At 31.3% G+C, this 22,567-nt stretch overlaps 2 protein-coding genes across 2 annotated transcripts; both read left to right on the top strand.

Annotated features, from left to right (window-relative positions):
• The first annotated feature begins 11,078 nt into the window (after positions 1-11,078).
• LOC131600220 (tRNA-splicing endonuclease subunit Sen2-1-like) lies at positions 11,079-12,568 on the top strand. Its single transcript, XM_058872411.1, has one exon. The coding sequence runs from the start codon at positions 11,445-11,447 to the stop codon at positions 12,177-12,179; it is 735 nt and encodes a 244-aa protein (XP_058728394.1). The 5' UTR covers positions 11,079-11,444; the 3' UTR covers positions 12,180-12,568.
• Positions 12,569-13,287: 719 nt separating this feature from the next.
• On the top strand, positions 13,288-20,708 carry LOC131598282 (uncharacterized). The gene is made up of 11 exons (XM_058870898.1): positions 13,288-13,496; positions 13,770-13,847; positions 13,948-14,464; positions 14,544-14,668; positions 14,935-15,012; positions 15,101-15,346; positions 18,633-18,776; positions 18,855-19,197; positions 19,288-19,412; positions 19,502-19,579; positions 19,702-20,708. Exons 2-11 carry the CDS (start codon positions 13,773-13,775, stop codon positions 19,945-19,947), a joined length of 1,977 nt encoding a protein of 658 aa, XP_058726881.1. The 5' UTR covers positions 13,288-13,496; positions 13,770-13,772; the 3' UTR covers positions 19,948-20,708.
• Positions 20,709-22,567: the final 1,859 nt, after the last annotated feature.

The following is a 22,567-nucleotide window of genomic DNA, read 5'->3' as shown; positions in this document are numbered from 1 at the left end:
CCTCTTCCGAATTGCAAAGCACACAGATAGAGGGGAAAGAGAAGCTCTTTCTCTTCCATTGATCGTCGGTGGGCAACTTATGATGAAGAAGTCTCCACACCATAAAAGATTTTGCCGGGGTAATCGAGCTACACCAAATCTTTTTCCACCAATCCTTACGAGAACCCTTGCTACGCTTAAACTCATACGCCAGCTTTAAAGATAAGTCACCGTTGGCCGAATGAACCCAACATCTCTTGTCCGGGCGAATGTCAAAGGGAATGTGACAATTAATAATGCGCACTTGCATTGACAGGGGGATTGCCGTAGAAGCCTTAGAAAAGTTCCACAGACCATTATCAATGATACTACTAACTGGATTATCTACAATCAGTGTCGGGGCCTCATTATCGTAGCAAAAGGGAGGACCACACCAGTTATCGTACCATAAACTAATGGAATGACCATTACCAATACACCAAGAGGAGTTCTCAATGACGGTTTTTATCTCGTGCTTAGCGCTATACCAAAGGGAAGAGAAAATATGATGCTTGATAAACCTGTTATGCCTAGTAACTCTGGTCCTGAGAAGGACAGCCCAACAGGAAGAAGAGTTGATAATATCCCAAGCAAGCTATAAGTTAAATGCTTCATTAAGATTGATTATAGATCTAATCCCCAAACCTCCTTCTTCAAAAGGCAAGCAGAGCTGATTCCAAGCCACTGTTATGACTTTACTGTCAGTTGTTATGTTACAAAGTTTAACATCACGATGTCAATTAACTAAATTCTTGATTTTAACTAAAATACAATGTGTTTATGTAGTCAATAGACTAAATGACAAATACTATCTAAAACTCACACACAAATCTCATATTTTCATACCAATTAGCGAAAATGCTGAATCTTAGAATACATAAGTTAATGATGTGAATATTTGCAGCCTTTTAATACTAAAAAGTAAAAAGGATCACACAATTGGAAGATAGACAGATACGAATGAAAAATGTTTTGTTTGCATCATCAACGTGTAATACAATACAAGTAGTCTTTGGGAATGACCACTTAGACCATCTCCAATGGTGCAACCCATTCTTGAGTTCTTTATGGGTCCCACCAGCCATATCATCTCAAAACATTTTATTTAATTTTTATTTTATTGGTGTAATTATAATGGGTCCCACAATTTTACCTCATAAAGTAATTTGATTGGGTACCACAATTTTTTACTAGTTGCATTGCAATGCAACTGTACTATGACATGGCCAATTATTTGAATATTTAATTATTATATTTATGTACAGTTGGAGAACTCAATGGAAAGTACTACCATTGTAGATGCTCTTAGGCCTATCTAACATATTACGTATTACAATGTCTGTCTCAAACTCAGAATGAGTTTCCAAATACATAGATATAACTAGTAACAAACCCGTGCGTTTGCACGGGTTCTGGTACGGGACGCGCATTTATTTCAGATATATATTTTTTAATAAAAAATGTCTGATTATTTGTAAAAAATAATAATTGAATGTATAATTAATAAAAAAGTATTTTGATCAGTAACTTCTTGTCCCGTTAATAATCAATATTTTGATCAATAACTTCATGTCCCGTTAATAATCAATATTGTGATCAATAACTTCATGTTCTCGTATACAAACATTAGTTTGATCAATAACTTCATGTCCTCGTGTACCTTAAAAAATATTTTGATCAGTAACTTCACGTCCCGTTAATAATCAATATTTTGATCAGTAACTTCATGTCCCGTTAATAATCAATATTTTGATCAATAACTTCATGTCTTGTTAATAATCAATATTTTGACCAATAACCCCATGTTCCCTTGGACAAATGTTTTAGTAAAACATAATCTTATTTTTGCATCACATTTTATACACTAAAACTAACTTAAAAAATATTAAATATTGTAAAATTGATTTACGTTTTAAGGTCATTCACAAAAATTATTGGCATTAAAATCACTTACTACCAAATTCATTAAATGACTATTATGACAGTGAATGATAAAAAATTTAAAAACAATCATTAATGGTAGAAGGTAAAGTAAACTGTTTTAAGTATTAAAACCAATCTTTTAATTATCCCCCTCATAAATTGTAGAAGGTAAAGTAAAAGAAGTATTTGAGTATGAGTTTAGAGAAAGTTGTATAGGGAAGGTAAATGAAAGGTGTAATATGCTTTTATATAATTTCATTTAAACTCATGGATACCCGTGTATTCGCACGGGGTACTGAGGTATTGCGCGTATTTGCTTCCAAATCTAATAAAAATGAAAAGAAAGAAAAATAAAATAGCTTAACCAAAATAATATATTATTTAAAAAAACACATTTTTTTACTTATAATAATATATTATAATTTTAAAATAAAAAATTTAAACTATATCATAGATATTATAAATTAATAAAATAGAATAAAATATAGATTATAAACTAATAACTCTATGATAAAAAGTAGAGACAAATAATTTTTATTTTTAAATCATGAATTTTCTTATATATTATTTTCTTTTTAAAAGAAATAATTTTAGAAACTATTGATTAAAAAATCATAAAATTATAACTTTAAATTGTTCAGAAAATGTACACGTCTTTGAAAATAGCATACGTATACTGTGTTGAGTAGACCATCTTTGATTTGAAAATGTGAAATTGAAAAGTGGTTTAGAAAAAGTGATTGAGTACAAGTTAAAGGATATTGAGTAAAAGGTAGTTAGTATTAAGTGTTTTAGATCAATAATAAATTTTATCCCGTATATAAATATTATTTTTATTTATGTGAGATGAAAGTTGAAGGTTGATGGGTGAGAGAAAAAATGAGGAAAAGAGATGAAAGTTGTAGTCTGATGAGAAGAGAGACGTAACTGCAAAAGTGATACGTGAATAGTAGACTTTTCAACACATTCAACTTATTTTGGAGGAATACTGAGACTGTTTAGGTGTACTTTTAAATCAGACATGCAAAAAGATATTTGGTAGCAATATCAAGTTTATCAAGTTTTAACTAAATTCAAATCTTTATTTTAACTAAATTTTCGCAATATCAAATTTTAAAATAAAAAAAAAAATACAGAGAGCACGTTCAAAGTAATGATTTATTACTTTTGTAATTTTATCAATTCAATGTTATAGGGACTCACAACTAATAGTAACATCTATTCACTCTTTTTTTACTGTGTATTCACATTGTACAATATAATATAAATGATCAACATAATACATAATTTACATAGGGACTCGCAAAAATCTAAGATATCACATGCCATATATTTTGCTGGTTTCACACAATTTATGCTACTAACTTATCTAACACTCATCTCCCTACAACTTGACACACTTTTCCATAAACCATAATTTATTTGTCACTTTGAATTATTCACTTTCAATTTCACACACTTTTACATTAACAATTATTTAATTATTATTATGATAATAAATTATCATTGAATAGGTTTTGATATGTAATAATGTTTCTAAATTGTAAATGAGACCAATTTCATTGCTACAAATAATTATATCACTATTAAGAATCAACTAATATCGTTGAACCATTTTATATATTGTACAATTCTGTAGACTATCATAAATAATTATAACACTCTTAATTATTGGTTAAATGCAACAATAATACAATTATAAAATATTAAATTTTAGAGTTTAATGCAATAATACATTTTATAAATAACACTCTTAATTATTAATTATAAATAACACTTTTAATTTAAGATAAGATAGAAAAAATTTGGCCATAAACAAATAAAGTGTGATAAGTTTCGTTTTTTTTAATATAATTTTAATTAAGTACTTGAGTTATTTTATTATTATGTAAAAATTGAGTTATTTGGACTCAGTTAACATTATTTTAATTTGATCCAAATATATTAATATGCTAGTATTCATATTCTCAATCACAATACAATTAATATCTCAATCACAATTTTCATCTCGGTAATCCTTGTTATGTTTGCAATTCTTGCATCCCAATATTCTCAGTCACAAAACAATTTATATCTCAGTTACTCTTTTCATCTCAGTCTCTGTTATGTTTGCAACTCCTCCTCCAATATGTGTTAAACATCCCAAACATCAATACCTCCAGAACATGCTAGATACAACAAAATTATAATAATCATATAAAGAATAAATTAATCATTAGAAAAAATTTATACTTAAATCTCTGTTTTTATTATAGCATTTATGATTGAAGACAAATTTAATGAGATTACAACCAGTAGAAAAAATAATTTATAAATAATTTAATGCAAAAATTTATAATTAAAAAATCTTAAATGTAAAGAAATAATGTTCAGTTGTGTAGATAAATAAAAAGATCTATAATAAAAAATAAAACAAAAAAATCTATAATAACAAAAATAAAAAATTTCGAATTTTGTATATAATAAATAAATCATTCATTATAATAAATAAAAGTAATGATAAAATTAATCCTTATTTTCATTTTAATTTAATGGTTATTTAATGACCAAGATTGAGTAAAAAAAATGTCATGCTTGTTGAATATTGCAAGTAGAATTGTTACTTTCGAGGAGATGGAAATGTGATGTCCAATCATAGCAGAAAAATAGAGTGGCTAAATAAAACTATTATATATTTTATAGTATAGGGAATAGAAAATGGCATACAACCCTTAATATAAAACTTTGATAAAATAGAATAAATATCTTAATGTTAAGAAATATAATAATTTTTCAACATATAAATGATAGCAATGAAACTATATTTTAATTAATATTCTTTTTTTATAAACATTAAGTATTTTTAATTCAACCAACGTGTCATAAAGATTTCAACCAGTAACAAAAAAACATACATTTCACAAATCTGTAAATTTTATTCAAGATCTCTATGAATCTTATAACAACCATAACAATTAACTTAAATCAAAACAACATTAACTCACACCAATAATATAGATCAAATAATACCAAATATCAAATTCTCACCATTATTATAGTTCAAGTTTTTTTTTTTGCAAAAAATAAAAGATCAAGAACAAACAGAAGGAGGAAGCAGAAGATCTAATCCAAAACTTTTTCGTGCCGACATCGCTCACACACCTTCATCCGCGCAAAACCACAGCCGCAGGTGTCCTGCTCCGAAACACAAACACGTAAAAGAATCAGAAAAATGAACACATAGTAACAACTCACCTTCAATTTTATATGGTATAATTTCAGATCTGAAATTTTTTTGTTCCATCTCATTATAATCCAGATCTACAAAAATTAGCACCCAAAATATTAATGAAATGCAAAAAAAAAAAAAACTTTTTAAAAAAAGTAATAAATATAATGGTTGAATCTTCAAAGTAAGAACACAACACAAAAAAGATAGTAACTTAAAAATCATAAAAGTGAATGAAAAATATAGAGATTAGAAAGAGAAGGAGAGATATGAAGAAAATATTTTGTAAAAAATTATGTTTAAGATGAAACACGGCATAAAGATTGAATCTTTAAGCAAGAGGTTAGGGAAGAAAGAAGAGAGAATGTTGAGATAAAAAAGAAAGATGAAGTAAACAAAGAAAGAGAAGAGAAAATGAAAAGTGGATGGAAAAAAAATGAGAATAAAATATTAATCCATGGTAAACATGCAAATGGTAGAAGTAACAAATGGTATTGGGAAAAGGCAAGTTGTGTAAAGTTATGGAAATGGAAAAGAAGGAAGCAGAGGGTGTCCACGTGGACAACTTCATTGATGAGTATTGGGAAAAAGGACAAAAATGGTATTTCAAGAACATCCATCTTTCTTATATGATAGATAATGAGAGAATTGTGGAAAGATGGTAATGAAAGAAAGACAAAGGTAGAAACACAACTTGACTACTATACTAACATACTTTCACTTTTTCATATCTATCAACATTTAAACATGACTGTTTTTTAAAACAATGTGTTAATGTGTTCAATATTAAAATTCTTGAACTGTCATCTAGGTGTGAAAAGAGGCAACAACAGGAGTAATGTTAATTTTAAACCTGTTTGATTCTGTTTCTGTTATGATTACTTAGGAAGACAAGAATGCACAATAGTTGAAATGTTATTTCTTTTTTTTGCTGATCAGAATGAAATTTGGGACCCTTCTAGCATTAGGTTTGAACTTTGAAGTCAACTTGTTCACTTTGCAACTATTTAATATGATTTTTTAGATATTGAGAAAGTTTGCAAGTTTCGTTTTTGCACTTTGAAAATATGAAAATCACTAATCCACTATTTCCATTTGGAAACTCTTCCCTCCTCCAACTCCATGTATTAAATTCATGAAATATTTTTATGCTAGATCATTCATAAATTTTATTACTATTTCCTTAGAACTGTAAATTAAAACAACACCAGATAAAACGTTGACCTAAACCTAAATAAAAGATATTATGTTCAAAAAAACTCCGAGAATTGAATCGAACCGTCGAACCGAACTGAAGTTAAAATGACTGAACCGTTATATTTGGTTCGTGAATCAAACCATAATTTACAAATAGTTCTAGAACCGAACTGAACCTGAATTGACTCAAAATTAAAAATGAAAAATACTTAAAACAAGTATTTTTTTTTTAATTGAAAAATAGCCTAACAGTTCGATTTGAGAAAAATTGTCTTCTAACGGATTGGTACGGTTCGGAATTTCGAAATGATATACCAAACCAATAATTTTGTTTTCGTTCAATTCTTAATAAATTAAAACGGTTCAATTCGAGTGAATTTTTACTATGATTTAGTTCATGTTCAGTTTAATTTTCTTACGAACTGTATCATGAACAACCCTAACCACAATCCCCGTAATTGGTAGGGAAGTGGTGTTCTTTTAAGTAGAAGAGGTATAATGTCATCTTGCAGATATATGTGTTGAATGGATCGTTGAGACAAACCCCCGGTAGTTGGTGGGAAATGATGTTCTTTTATGTTGAAGAGGTATAATGTCATCTTGCAGATATATGTGTTGAGTGGATTGTTGACTCAGTCACATCTTACCATGCAACTTTCAACAAAGAATTCTTTATGATATACAAAGCAATAAGTGATGTGTGCATTCAAACCAATAGTAGAATGCTTATATTGTTGGAATTGGTGATGTGTGCATTCAAACCAATACGAGTTTTACACATTTTATTGGTATATTTGCGAAGGGCCCATAAAAAGAGACGTACGAGGCAAATGATATAACATCTCGTCATACAATACCTTCTTGATCGCCCGTTTCCTAGATCAATCACCTATTTACTGGATATGACACTCATTCCTATGCCGCTCACTTCCTGGACAACTCGCCCGAAGCGTGAGAATATGGGAGGTGACACGTCCTTTGTCCATAACGGTGAAGGGAAGACGTCAGGGGAAACTAACCATGTCCTTATTAATGATAGGGGATTAATTGCCCTATTCCCATTGGAAAAGGTTGCTACTTTTTCGGAGTTTGAGACTCATTCCTAAGAACTTCTATAAATACCTTAACTCTGGGGTTGAGAAGAATCAAGCTCACTTACACAAATGTCACATATGCAACTTCTCACATCTTAGTGTAAGCTAGCTATAAACCTCGTAACCAACCCTAAAAGTCTCTGGCATCCTTTAATCACTAGGGTTGTCACATATTGTACTATTAGAAAGTATAATTGGAATCTACTGTGGTTCCCTAGTAAAACCGACTTGTGCCACCATTACAACATTCAGCCAGATTGATGTCCCCACGTTCGAATTCTCTGTCCATCGTGGGAACAGAAAGGCAACAACCCAGACTAGCAATGAGTCCGACGGCGAGAATAACGCCATGGCAGAGATATACGCTGTCATGGATGATTTATGTCACCATGACCAAATTTTGGAGGATAATGTCCTTCATATTTGTAGTGTTATATTTGCAAAACGCCTTATCTAGGGCGATGCCTAGGGACCATCCTAAGAGAGGTAGCAACAACAGATCAAGCTTAAGAACCCACAACCAAGCTTTTATCAAGTTTAGCTTGTGGCCTTTTTTAAGTCCTTTACAAAAATAATTTCATAAGAGAATAACACTATAGGATACAACAAATTAAAACACAACACTGATTACAACACAACTCTCTCAAAGGCTTTTCAGTATTTTAGCACTACAACAATTCTTGTGAAGAATAAATTTTTAGAACAAAGAGAATAGAAGAAGGATACAAAAATTTCTATTTAGAAATCGGCTTTTCCGGATTTATACATCCTTTCGGTCTTGAAGAAGGAATTGGTGGAAGGAATGGGAGAGTGGGTAGGGGGGGGGGGGGGTTGGAGATGGAGTAATTTGGGAATTTCCGTATCTAATAATCCTCATATTTGGAATCGGCTTCAAGAGTTAAAGGCTTTGATAGATGGATGCCGGCCGGAAAGTGGGAGAGAGGATGAAACTTGGTGGACTCCGAACGGAGACGGGAATTTTTCGGTAAGATCTTGTTATGATTATCTTTCAGTAAATATTCTTTCTTCTATTTTTATTCCGAAAAGAGAGAAGGCGTTGAATTTGGTTTGGAAGGCTTTAATCCCTTTTAGATACAAAGCTTTTGCTTGGAGGGTGTTAATTGATAGACTCCCTTCAAAAAACCAACTTTTTGTTAGAGGCATTATCTCTTCTCCCTCCGATCTTTTGTGTGTGTTTTGTAAAGATAGTGAGGAAAGTATAGCGCATCTTTTCTTTTCTTGTGAAGTAGCTAGGAAAGTGTGGGGCTCCATATTGGAGTGGTTCGATTTGGATTTGGTTTTGCTTCCGTTAGTTTGGGAGAACTTCCTTTTAATCTTTGATGGGCTTAGGAGGAAGAAAGTGAGGAAGGGAACGGAGAGCTTGGTTTGGATAGCGGTTTGTTGGGGGTTGTGGAGAATGAGGAACAAAGCCATTTTCGGGAACGATAGTTGGAGTGTCTCGGACATTGTTTGGTGTATAAAAGTGTTGGTTTGGAAATGGTCCTTCTACGGTGAAATTACTTACGGCAATTGCAATTTTTATGACTTTTGCAAAGATCCTTTGCATTTTTTGAAATAGATTGTAATTGTTTTGTAATTTCGTGCGTCTCTTCGGTTTATTCCGATTTTTGTAAGAGGGATTGAGTACCCCTAGTACTCCATATAATTTAATCCTTGATTACAAAAAAAAAAAAAAGAAATTTGGTGTAAAATGAAATGAGGAGAAGTCTCCTTTACAAAGGAAAATTTTAGACCAAAAAAAGGAAATGATCCATGTGTCAATTAATTGATTTAAAAGATTAATCTTAATTGGTAGTCGATTAAAAGCTTTCAGAAATACGATAACCCTGACCCAAAAAAGAAAATCCTAAAACGACTACTTAGTTTAATTGATTAGAAATTTTTCTAATCGATTAAGAGGTCTTTCAAATAGCTTTAATCGATTGGACCAAGTCTTTAATCAACTAGGAATTGTGTAAACTTCCTTAATTGATTCAAAATACTTCTCAATCAATTCCATACAAGTATTGATAGGTTTTCAAGAAGTTTTATGAAATCAGAGGAGTTGAAAAAAATTTATGTTTGTCTGATTGTCTTAGTACTTTAAAACTTACTCTTCACCTTTTATAATTTAACTAGTCACTCTATGATACTAAGCACAGGACTATGCCAAAAAATAACGAACTAATGTCTAATAATGTGAAGATTATAAAATCATAAGGATATATTAAGGAAATTTCTTAACAGACCTCCTAACCTTCTTGGCCACCCCTGGAGAAATTTCCAGAATGCCCCTATATTTCGGGAATGCATCTCCGAAATCACTTTTTTTCTGAAAAAAAGGGTGATTTCGGAAGTGCACTTCCGAAAACACGAAAAAAATGTGTTTTCGGAGATGCATTTCCGAAAACACCCCCTTTTTTGAGTTTTCGGAGATGCATTTCTGAAAAATCCTCTTTTTGGGAAAGGGGGTGTGTTCGGAGATGCATATCTGAAATATTCAGAGACCAAATTGGTCTTGGAATGTTTCGGATATACACTTCCGAAAGAATTCAATAATTATTAAAAAATTAAAATCAAAGTGAATCAATACAATTAATAGGTATAAAATCAAGGTGAATCAATAAAATGAAGGTGAATCAATAAAATCAAGGTGAATCAAAATTTCCTAAACAATTTTAAAGTTAAAAATTATTTTACTAACTTATATAAATCAAAAACATTTTAATTTCATAATTAAATTTTAATTATTTAGAATTAAATATAAAATTTATTCTTTAAACAAAATTAAGACAAAATCTTTTTTTAATTTTTTTAAACTAAATAAAAATTTATAACTCATTTTTAATTATGAATTATAATAGAAATATATAAATATATAATAATAATTATTAATTTTATAAGTGAAATATATAAATATATAATAATATAATAATTATTATAAATTAAAACACTATTTTTTTAATTTTTTAATTATTATATAAATATATAAATATATTTATAATTAATATATAATAATTATTATATAAATATATAAATATATAATAATTTTTATAAATATATAATAATTATTATAATTATTATATAAATATATAAATTAAAATACTCATTTTTTTAATTTTTTTTGGAAATATATAATAATTATTATAAATATATAAATAAAAAATTATAACTCATTTTGTAAGTGAAATTATTTTAATTTTTTTAATTAAAATTATTTTAAATTTTAAAATATGAATCAAAATAGAAATATATAATTATTATTATTCATAACTCATAAATTATATCAAAATATATAATTATTATTATTCATTACTCATAAATTATATCAAATTTATGATATATGAATTAATTAATATCATAAAATTAATTTTTGGGATTTTTTTAGATTTTTTTTTGCTGTTTCGGAGATGCATATCCGAATTTGTCAAAATCACAATTTTTGGGATTTTTTCAGAAATGCACTTCCAAAGTCTGAAAAAATTTTGAAAAAAAAAATATTTCGGAAATGTATTTCCGAAGCGGGATAAAATTGAGTTTTCGCAGGGGTGACCCCATAGGGAGGTGGGTAAAGAACTTTTCTATATTAATCTCTGGGAAACAGTTTTTTCTTTTCCCAAACTCAACGCGAAAGGCGACAAAACCCACATAGATACCCAAACTTTCTCCTTTCAAAACAGTTTACTGAAACACACATAACAACCTAAAAACGTTTTCATCTCACCAACATCTCTCACTCTCTCGAGTACAGTCTTCTCCTTATCTTACTCAACTCGAGGCTCACCATATTGTGCTCCTTTTCTCTTCTAAGGTTATGTATATTACGTGCCTTTCAGTCCTTGCATGCAAACTGTTTGATAAAAGTTCTCACCGAATTGATTGAACTTTTCTGTTCTAAACTTATCATTGCTGTCTTTTGTCATTACCTCTTTGACTGAGATTTACTAAATCAACTCAGACTTCCAATTGTTGAACATCACTTGACTTAATTTTTTTAAGGACAAATGGCACCAAGATGGAAAGGAAAAGATGCAAAATCAAAAAATGATGCAGAAGCCGAGGCACTTAGAGAACCCATGTCAATGATTATATTGCAACTTCAATCTTCTTTACTTCAATCAAATGCTTGTGGATTTCTCTCTGATAATTGTGTACACTTAGTAGTGCAGCCTGAACAACTTGACCTGCTTGATAAAGCGTGCTTTGGTCGACCTGTGAGAAACGTTGAAAAGGACGTGTACTGGTTTCAACTAACCTTGGAGGAAGCATTCTACCTATGTTATTCCTTGAAATGCCTCAAGATTAGTGGTGCTGCTGAATCTGGTCCTTCAAATGATGATGAGCTCTGGCATTACTTCAAGTCCAAGAAACAAGCATTCCCTTTTTTCTACAAGGCTTATTCCCACCTTCGAATGAAAAACTGGGTAGTCAGATCAGGGGCTCAGTATGGTGTAGATTTCATTGTCTATCGCCATCATCCGGCTCGGGTTCATTCTGAGTATGGTGTACTTGTTCTATCACACGACAATGATGATGATCTAGATGGAAGACTGAGAGTATGGTCTGACGTTCATTGCACTACTCGACTTCTTGGAAGTGTCGCAAAAACTTTATTAGTTTTGTATGTTAATAAAAATGGGCACAATGATGAATCTCCGTTACGTTTGGCCAACTATACCATTGAAGAGCGCACGATCTCTAGATGGAGTCCAGAACAATGTCGTGAAAGATCCATATAGATATTTTGCATGTTAATAGTACTACTATTGTTCCAGTTCTGCATAATTTAATAATTGTTTCTTTTTGTTTTAGAATCTCTATACACAACAGAAAAATTCAACTCACCCTTCATTAAATTTGAAGGTAAGTCTTAGATATTGCACCTAGTGTTCTTTTATTTTTGTTTGCTTTCAGTTTTAACCTTCTGTTGAGTGGTTGGTGTAATCTCACCTTCATTTTTTGTGGTTTTCATACTTCAAAAGTTGCAAGAGAGTACATTGTAGACATAGACTCTCTGCATACTCAAACTATACCTTGGGTAGTAAGACATTTATCAATTGTTAAAAATAATTCACTTGATTATGATTTCTCAATCTTTCATGTAATACCAAAATCAAAAGACTATCAAATTTCATCGGCAAACTTCTAAATTTCAAAGTTCTGTTGCTCAATTGGTGTTGGAAGCTTGAAATATTATCGTTTGTTTCATGGATTAAAAATTCATTCTCAAAATTAAATTTTTCCATTCACTAAAAGTGAGAATCATAATTTCAGGTATTTTGTTATAAAGATGTATGTGGTTCGCTTTGCTTAGATTTGATTTAGTTATGAAAAATCAATCAAAAATTCGATTTGATCCAAGCACTTTTCACTAATGTACACCAAAACACATTCAATAATATTCAACTTTGTGCGATTTCTACTCAAATTTAATGTTTTTCGGTCAATGGACGAAATATCAAATACCATCTAAAAAAACTCACATAATTGCGAGGTTTCAGATTTTTAAACGGAGTGAAAATGTTGAATACAAAAATAGATTCATTGTCAATTGAATTTAGGTTTCATATTTTACTAAAAAGGATTACACAATTGGAAGACAGCTAAGAATGAGAAACATTTTATTGACTTAGTTTTCTTTTGGCATCAATGTATAAAGCAATACAAGTGGTCTATGAGAAGGACCACCACTTAGGCTTATCTCACATTTTACTACTACTTGCTATTAATGCTTCATTTCCCATGCATCATCCTTTTACAATGTCTATCTCAAACTCAGAATGAGTTTCCATTAACAGAGATACAATAATATGAGAATTGTGGAAATGTGATGAGGACATAATGTCATAAGTAGAAATACAAATAGACTAATACCAACATTTAGTCATTGAAGGAAAAAAGCAATTAATAATTAAGAGAGAAAAAGAATCGATGATATTTTGGGGTCCATAAAGATTATTAGAACGAATAGTTTTATGATACCATCTCTCATTGTGTGACAATATCATTTCCAAAGGCCAAGAAACTTTCATTTCTCTCTTTTCTGCAACTTGCTGGTAAATTCTAAGCTTCTCAATATTTCTCTCTTTTCTACATTGATTCACATCTTTCATTTTTCTTCTTCTTCTTTTATATATGTATTATTAACCTAAGTATATACATAAAAAAGTAAGTGAATGACATAATAACTGTGTTTAATCTTGTATCTCATAATTTAGATCTGAGCTCTCATATACAAAAAATGTTTAATCTAGTGAATATTATTAACAAAGATGTTGATTTTTCATGACATTTAATGATTTTAATGTTTGCATTTTTCTGATAATCAGATCATGAGTAATAACACTGCCGATGAGTATCCTAATTTCTTCAAAGTCTTCCTTACAGAAAAACACTCTCACAGAATGGTAGTATTTTCTTATTCTTCATCACACTTTCACTTTTTCATATCTATCACCTCTCTCACTTGCATCATATTTAAACTTTTTTTTAAAAAATCTAATGCAGCTTATCCCAGCTGCTTTTGTGAAGCTGATGTTTTCAAAACAAAAGGTATTGAGAGATTATATCTTTAGAGATCAAAGAGGAAGAGATTGGAAAGTCAAAGCACGGCCTATTGACGGAAAGCTTTATTTTGAGGATGGTTGGAAGCGATTTAAAGATGATAATTCTTTAGAGCAGAATGACTTCATTGTTTTCACACATATTGAAAACAATGTGTTCAACATTAAAATTCTTGAACTCTCATCTATGTGTGAAAAGATCAAGGTAATGGATCAAGAGGAAAGGAATGATGATGATGATGATGATGATAAGAAAGAAAATGGTGATGGTCATGATGATGATGATAATGTTGTTGTTGTTGATGATGGTGATGATGATGATGATGATTACAATGATGATGAAGATGTTGATGATGATGACGATGAGGATGATGATGATGATGATGATGATATTACGGATGATGACGATGACCATGAAGTTAGTAAAAATAAATGTCAACATTGTAGAATCTGCAAAGCATGTAAGTTTTGACATGAAAAAAAAACTATTTTGTTTTATCATTTTTGTATGTTTTTACATCATGATTTATTTTGATCTAGGTGGCACCGGGAGCAGCTCTATGGTTCGAGAACTTGAAACAAATGAAATTGATGCTGAAATGTATATTCAGCCTGGAAATCCCTACTTTTTTGCGAAATATTATCATTACAGACCCAACGAATTGGTAAAATTATTTATATCATTCTGTGTTTTTTTCCCTATAGTTGTTTATTTAACATGAGCTTTATATGATGAATATTTAGTCCATTTGCTTAAGATAGTTGGAGAAATTAGTCTTATTTATAATCTCTACATTTTCATTAGTTTGTCCATATTAAAAATGTTGATTGAGTGATTCTCCATTTTATGATCCCTAAACAAGTCAAGTTATTGCAATTTCAGTTTTCATATAACTTAAAACTATTACATGTTCCTTCTTTTCTTTTGCAGCATATTCCAAAGAAGATTATTAAGGATTTCTGCCTTTGCCTCACAAAACAAATCAACCTAGTATGTTGCCACTGCAAGGTACAATTCTAATATGTCCACTTTTATTGATTTTTGTTTATAAGTTGATATTCAAGTTTGGTGCACCCTTTGTTTTTTGTTATGACAGGATATTCAGAGCAACGAAATAGCATCCTATCATGAGAAGTTGCCAAACACGACCACAAAACATGCCAAAAAAAGAGGAGAAATACGTGCATGGAGAAATGGTCGAGTATTTGTGCTGGGATGGGTGGATTTTTGGGCCAAGTACAAGATCAAAGAAAGTGATATCTGCTTGTGTGAAATTGTGTTGCGTGAAGAGAAAGCAATAGAAATGATAAGGGTGCATGTTGTTAGGAAGGTTATGAAGGAATGAAGCAAAGGAGGCAAAAGTAGTAGTAATGTTAACTCAAAACTTCTGATTCTGTTTTTTTCTTAACTTACTTATTAATGGTTTCTGTTATGATTACATTGGAAGACAACAATGCACATTAGTTGAAATGGTACTGCTTATTATTGTTATTATTTTATCTATAATTTTTAGGTATTGAGAAAGTTTAGAAGTTTCATTTTGGCATTTTGAAAATTGAAAAATGCCATGTAAAGGTTTTATGTTCTAACTATGACTTCCTCCACTTCACTTTAAGAAACTCATGTTCACAATTTAACTTGTAAGCTTTCTGTTTCTGGCTGCTTCTTTTTTCTTTATCTATACTTGTTTTCAGTTTTAATTTGGTAAATGTGACAAGATTAGGTTATTAATTACAGGAATTCATATTAGAGTTTTATAAACGGTTTTTGGAGACCATAGTTACTTTGATAACTCCCACTAAATCTTTAAATCTGATGAAGTAGTTTTTGAAATTGCTCCGTTGATAAAGGTGTTATTTTATATGTTTTGATGTTTTGTGGCATTTTTAGATATTATTTTTTTATCGTATTTTGGGTATCTTATAGTTGTCCCTAATTCTCTCTTAGGTTGAAATCATGCAATATTTTTTAAAATTGAGTATTTGGCCAAAGTCAACTACCATGTGACTTAAATCACAAGTTAGAGACTTGAAACAAGATTTTTATGCAAGCACCTAATCATGAGCATGACAAAAAATATGTATTTTGACACAAACGCTTGATTTAAGTTAAGGTTGTGTCTGAAACGAATCAAAAGACACATTGACTCGAATCATATTTTTATTTGACTTGAATCATGAATGAAATCTCAATTTTAAAACTCAATTCGAAATGTGTGATTCAATTCGAAATATGTGATTCAAGTTATGGAATGATTTGACTCAAATTGTACGACTCGAGTCATGACTCAAATCAAACAAGCAAAAACTTAGTTTTATCATCTTGATTTAAGTCACTCTCTCACTCTCTCACTTGGTTTGAATCATCAATTTAGTTTTTGACTCTAATCAAATTGCTAGTTCTCACCTATTTTGTCCTTTATCTCTCACATATATAAATCAAATTCTTTCTCTAAAAAAAATATTCATAACTTCTCACAATCTTTAAAAAACCAAGAGTGTTTTGTAAATCACACAATCCTTCTCTCTCTAATTATTCTAGATGAAAAAGTTTTTCTCGGGTGTAACTCTTAAGTATGATCATGTGTTGTGTGTGAGATTTGTGTGAAAAACTTCATCTTCAACATCTAGCGAAAAAAACATTATTGTTGTGGTTACTTGACTCTAAGAGTGAGTGAGTGGTAGTTGTGAGATATATTAGGTGTTTTAATGTTTTTGTGAAGACTGTTTGGTTTTTCAGATTAAAGAATTAGGTTGGGATTATGAATTCTAGAGATTGGCGTTCATTGAAGAAAATGAAGAATTTCTTCTCCAAGAGAATTTCGGTAGGATCTAGTGAAGATCAACTTAAAAGAAATCTTAAAGTTTCTAGCTCCTTCAACTCTTCGAAAAATCAGACAATGGAGTTTAGATCGAGTAAAGATTGTTGTGGATGAAATATTGAAGTGATTTGTTTCTGAGAAGCCATCAATAAGTGGAGGAATTAACCTGCCACACCCTCCAAAGCATATGAAAAGATCGAAATATCCAAACCGAAAAATTCACCACCTCCCAAATTTTACAGGCAAATAACGAGAATTTTAAATCTCTCGAGCAATACCGGAAATTTTACGAAATAGTAAGTATTTCTGATATTTTTGCAAAATTTTCGGTGGAAATTTCAGAAATTTTCGATATTTTGTACCGGGAACTTCAAAATTTTCAGTACTCTTTAGAGGTATTTGTACCAGAAATTTTGAAATTTCCGGTAGTTCAATTTGTTTTTGAAAAAAACCAAAAATTTCATAATTTCCTATAGTTCATATTTTTTGGAAAAATACCGGTAATTTCAGAATTTCGGATAGTTCATTATCTAGGATAGCAGACATATCCTGTGGGAGTCTATGTAGACATATTAAATTTTGTTTGTATTATGTGTATATTTTGTGACAGAGACTTTTTATCACCATACTTATTTATTGCTTAATATTTTGGGTATTATATGATTCAAAGATGAACACGCAACATAAAACAGTACACTAAACATGAAAACCTAGGTACTACCAGATGATTCTTGACGTTTTAACATCTTCATTATGTCATCGACGAAGTTATCCTACGATTAAATGATTTCCACGTGGCATTGACATCTCCGTCGATCTCCAACTCAATCAGGTTGTATTTCACCCTTCCATTACCATCAATCCAATCTTCACAAAACTCGTTTTTTTCCACCGCTTTGTTATCGGTATCAGACACCAACTCATTCAGCTTGTCTATCAAGTTGGCGAGGGATGTGGCGTCACCTAGAAGCTTGAATTCAACAAGAGGGTTTTTCCGTTGAAATACATTTACTCCTTAATTAGAAATTCAGGAAGAGGCATTTTTTTGAGATATCTTTCTCTATAACATATGCCCCTATTTATACAAATGAAGATTGATTCTAAGCCACCCAAATTTGTCGGTGCAATCATAATCCTCCAACTGTATCGAAAAAATCATGATCGTTGGAAGAAAAATTCCAAATGAAGAAACTATCGGGAATTTTAGTATATAAAAAATTTCTTGTATTCTATGGTAAATTTGAAATTTCCGGTAGTTTACAACGGAAATTTCAAAAACACTATTAAAAATTTCATTTACTCTACCGAAAATTTTATTCAAAAAAATCGTCCAATTCACACAAGAGCATTTCTAGAATAATTAAATATAGAGGAATGCGAGGTATAATTTAGTGGGTGGCACCGTGGCAGATTAAATCCTCCAATAAGTGACGCACCGAATGAAAATGAAAATAATAGCCGAAGCCCAATAAATGATGTGAACATACTCGCCTTCCTTCCTTTAGTATCAAATAAAGCAAAAAATCAACATTTCAAAATGATTCATCAAACAAATTATAACACAATTTTTTATAATAAGGACCACTAACACATATCTATCATATTACTATTAGTGCTACTGCATTGCACATTATTAACTGCCATAAATAGAAATACAAATTGACCTGCACTAACATTTCATCGTTTCAAGGAAACAAACAATTCATAATTATGGAAGAAAAAGTAGTACTAGTAAAAACTTTGTGTACACAAAGATAATAACAAAGAATCATATCATCCTTCACCACTAAGTTTCTGAAAAACCAACCCCTTAGCATTGCAACTTCTACAACATATCTCTCTCTTTTCTCTCTTCTCTCTGAAAAATCACAAAAGAAGTAAATTAAAGATGGTGAAAGAGTTCCCTGATTTCTACAAAGTCTTCCTCACAGAGAAGGATTATGAGAGAATGGTATTTTCTTATGCTTTTATATTTTGTTTTTAATATGCAATGAACCAAAACTTTATCACTTTTATTAATCTATTGCAGCTTATACCAAATGCTTTTGTGAACTTGCTGAATTCCAAAAAGAGGGTAATGCCAGATTTTATCCTAAGAAATCACAGTGGTAGAGATTGGCATGTCAAAGCGCTTAGTATCGGTCACGAGCTTTACTTTGATGATGGCTGGAAAAGGTTCAAACAAGAAAATTCTTTAGAGGATAATGACTACATTGTTTTCACGCATATTGAAAACAATGTATTCAAGTTCAAAATCCTCGAATTATCATCGATGTGTGAAAAGGAGAAGGTAAATGTTGAGGTGGAAAAGAATAATAGAGTGAATGGTGAGAATGAGAATAAACATCAACATTGCAGATCCTGCAATCCTTGTAAGTTTTCACATCTTATTGAAAAAAAAAAAGTTTTTGTTTGTTTTGCATGATGATTGAACATTTACTTGTTGATCTATTTTGTTTTAGGGTGCATTGGAAGCAGTTCTGAAGTTTCGAAACTCGAAGACGAGGAAGTTGATGCTGAAATGTATATTCAACAGGGAAATCCTTACTTTCTCACAAAATATATTTATTACAGACCCAACGAATTGGTACCGTTCTTTGTTATTTCTTTATAATATGTTCTTTTCAAGGTAGGAGCATTGTTATATGTTGATTGAGTGATTCTCCATATTTGCAGTATATTCCAAAAAATGTGACTAAGGATCTATGCCTTTGCTTCACAAAGCATATCACTCTTGTATGTTGTCACTGCAAGGTATAATAATTCTGATTTCGACCTTAGATTTGTCGTAGTTATGAAATGATTTTCACTTTTATTGATTGTATTGTGTTGAGAATTTCATGATCTGTCTGCATTTGTTGTTTTTGTTATGACAGGATGTTCAAGGAAATGAAATAGCTGCATATCATCACATCTTGCCACAAATCAACACGAAACATATCGAAAAGAGAGGTAAAATACGTACGTGGAGAGATGGCCGAGTGTTTGTGCAAGGGTGGGAGGATTTTTGTAGAAAAAGCAAGATTACAGAAAAGGATATATGCTTATGTGAACTTGTGCTGCACGAAGATGGAATGGTCGAAATGTTAAGGGTGCATGTTGTTAATGTTAGGAAGGAATGAAATGAACCAAGTATCAACAATGGCGATGTCAAGATGAAACTTGTTTATTTGTAAGATAGTTTAATGAAGTTTGTTTTTATAACTTAATTATGAAATGTTTTCTGTTATGACTACATTAGAAGACAGCAATGGAATATAACTCTACCCTTCTGGCTTAACTCTCTGATGAAAGTATTTTTACTGCTTTTTTGGCTTAGTTTTTGATTGAAGTTTTCTTGCTACTCTTATGGCTTAATTCTCTAACTGAAGATGCTTTTGTACTGTTAGTCTTTTGGCTTATACCTATCATACGATCATTCAATGCATTATATCATTTTAACAAAGCAGATGATTACTAACTTGCTGGCGCGACGCATGTTGACATCGAAATATGTGGTTAAACTCAACTCTTCTAAATTCTCGTATTATTACTGGTGTTGATGTGTCAGTGCCGTGTTGCCGTGTTTGAGTTGTGTCAGTGCTTCATATAATATATAAAGGAATATGCTAGAGCAAACTAACACATTGCAGTAGGACAAGGGCGAGAAACACATTCTTAAGTAAAGCAGGAACTTTTAAAAGAGAACCTTGTGATCTTGCATAAACTTATAATGTAGAACTGTTTCAGGTGAATAAAGCTGCATAGTCTTTTGCTGATACTCATGTTTGGAGGCTCGAAAGACACACAATACTACTAGTAGCAGAAACAAATTCAGTTACTGAAAATGAAAGAATGTAAAGTCCATGGATTAACCTATATGAACCAATCATCTTCTTGGTAATTTTTTTGACAAAGCAATAATTATTGGAGTAAAAAGTAGTAGGACATTTATTAGTTAAAGTCAGCTTTGGAATAGAAAGAAGATTGGCATGGAAGGTAGCAGAACCACTAGTTTAGTTAGAAATATTTAGCTCTGAAGCATGCGCACTCCATTTTAGGTAAAGTACCGGTACTGGGTACGTACTCGATACCAGTACGCGTATAGTACTCACCGAAGCCGTACCAATTTTATTTTTTAAGTTGGTACATCAACCGGTACACATTTGGTACCACGTACCCAACTTTTTAAATATTTTTCGGATAATATAATTTGAGTTTTTTTACTATTAGGTTATTTATTCTATTTATAAATAAAAAAATTGAAAGAAAAATCAATCTATTGCATTGAAACTTCTTTCACACCCAAGTTCTTCATCTTCTGCTAAGAGAAAAAAGAAAAGGCTTATGCACATCTAACTAAACTAGAAGCAGAAGCATTGCCTTCGGTGACAATACGGAGTTACCTCCCTTCTCACTCTTGAGAAACATCAACATATGATTCCAATCGATTGTTCACCATTGTTGTAACTGAGTGCCGTCAAGAATAAAACAAAACTATAAGAAAAATTGTGTTTCTTGAACAAACACAAGAAATCCTATTAAGTTTTCACGAGAGAGAGAGAGAGAGAGAGAGAGAGAGAGAGAGAGAGAGAGAGAGAGAGAGAGAGAGAGAGAGAGAGAGAGAGAGAGAGAGAGAGAGAGAGAAGAGGGAAGAAGAAGAAGAAAAATCAGGATTGATTATAACTCTTTTACTATTCACTTACTCAATAAAGGTTCAAAGATTACAAGTGAATAACAACAACCAACCCCTCTCAACAACCTGAGAGAACTAATCTATTTATAGACTACTAAGCTAACTTAAGCTACAAGCTAACTTAAACAATTGAGTTAAGGAAATAGACCAAATTCGATATGCTAACAATCCAACATTTCGACTAATGCATGCTTGAGCGTACTTCGACTACAACATGCATTACTTCGAAATCAGCATGTGAACAGGCTTCGACAGCATGCTTAAACTCTGTCGAATCAAGAAGCTACCCTTGTCGGGAATAGAGTTCGATCCAAAATCTCACAAATCTCCACCTTGGAAAAACTCTACAACATCAAGGGAACAAACTAGCTTTCTTCAAGCAGCTTTATCAACTACATACAGTGGAAAAACTTGCAGATTTGCAATGTCTTGGTGATCATATCAGCAATATTATCTTCGATTAAAATCTTCATAACTTGGATTTCTCCACGCTCGATTATTTCTTTGATGAAATGCAGCCTCACATCAATGTGCTTCGTTCGCTCATGATAGGGTGAATTTTTGGACAGGTGTATCACGCTTTGGCTGTCACATTTAATAGTGATTGTTTGACCTTAAAGTTTTGTCTCCTTAGCAAAACCTTCAAGCCACCATGCTTGTTTCACAACTTCAGTGAGGGCGATATAATCTGCTTCAGTGGTTGATAAGGCAATAACCTTCTGAAGTGTTGTTTTCCAACTGATTGTTGTGCCAAACATAGTGAAAATTTATTCAGAAATACATTTTTTGGAATCCATACAACCTGCATAATCAGAGTCGATAAATTATTCGATTCCTATTTTGCTATCATCACCACAAGCTCTACCATAAATCAGTACTCTGCTCAGATACCCATTTATGTACCTTAGAATCCACTTCAATGCTTGCCAGTGCGCATTTCTAGGATTCTCCATATACCTGCTTACAAGGCTCACTGCATATGTTATGTCTGGCCTCATACAGACCATGACATACATCAAAGAACCTAATATACTAGCATATAAAATGCTATCCTTATAGGCTCTTTC

The sequence above is a fragment of the Vicia villosa genome, linkage group LG4, assembly GCF_029867415.1.
Source record: "Vicia villosa cultivar HV-30 ecotype Madison, WI linkage group LG4, Vvil1.0, whole genome shotgun sequence".
Lineage (NCBI taxonomy): Eukaryota > Viridiplantae > Streptophyta > Magnoliopsida > Fabales > Fabaceae > Vicia > Vicia villosa.
The sequence above is the reverse complement of the archived record's forward strand: the minus strand, read 5'-3'. Positions and strand labels throughout refer to the sequence as shown.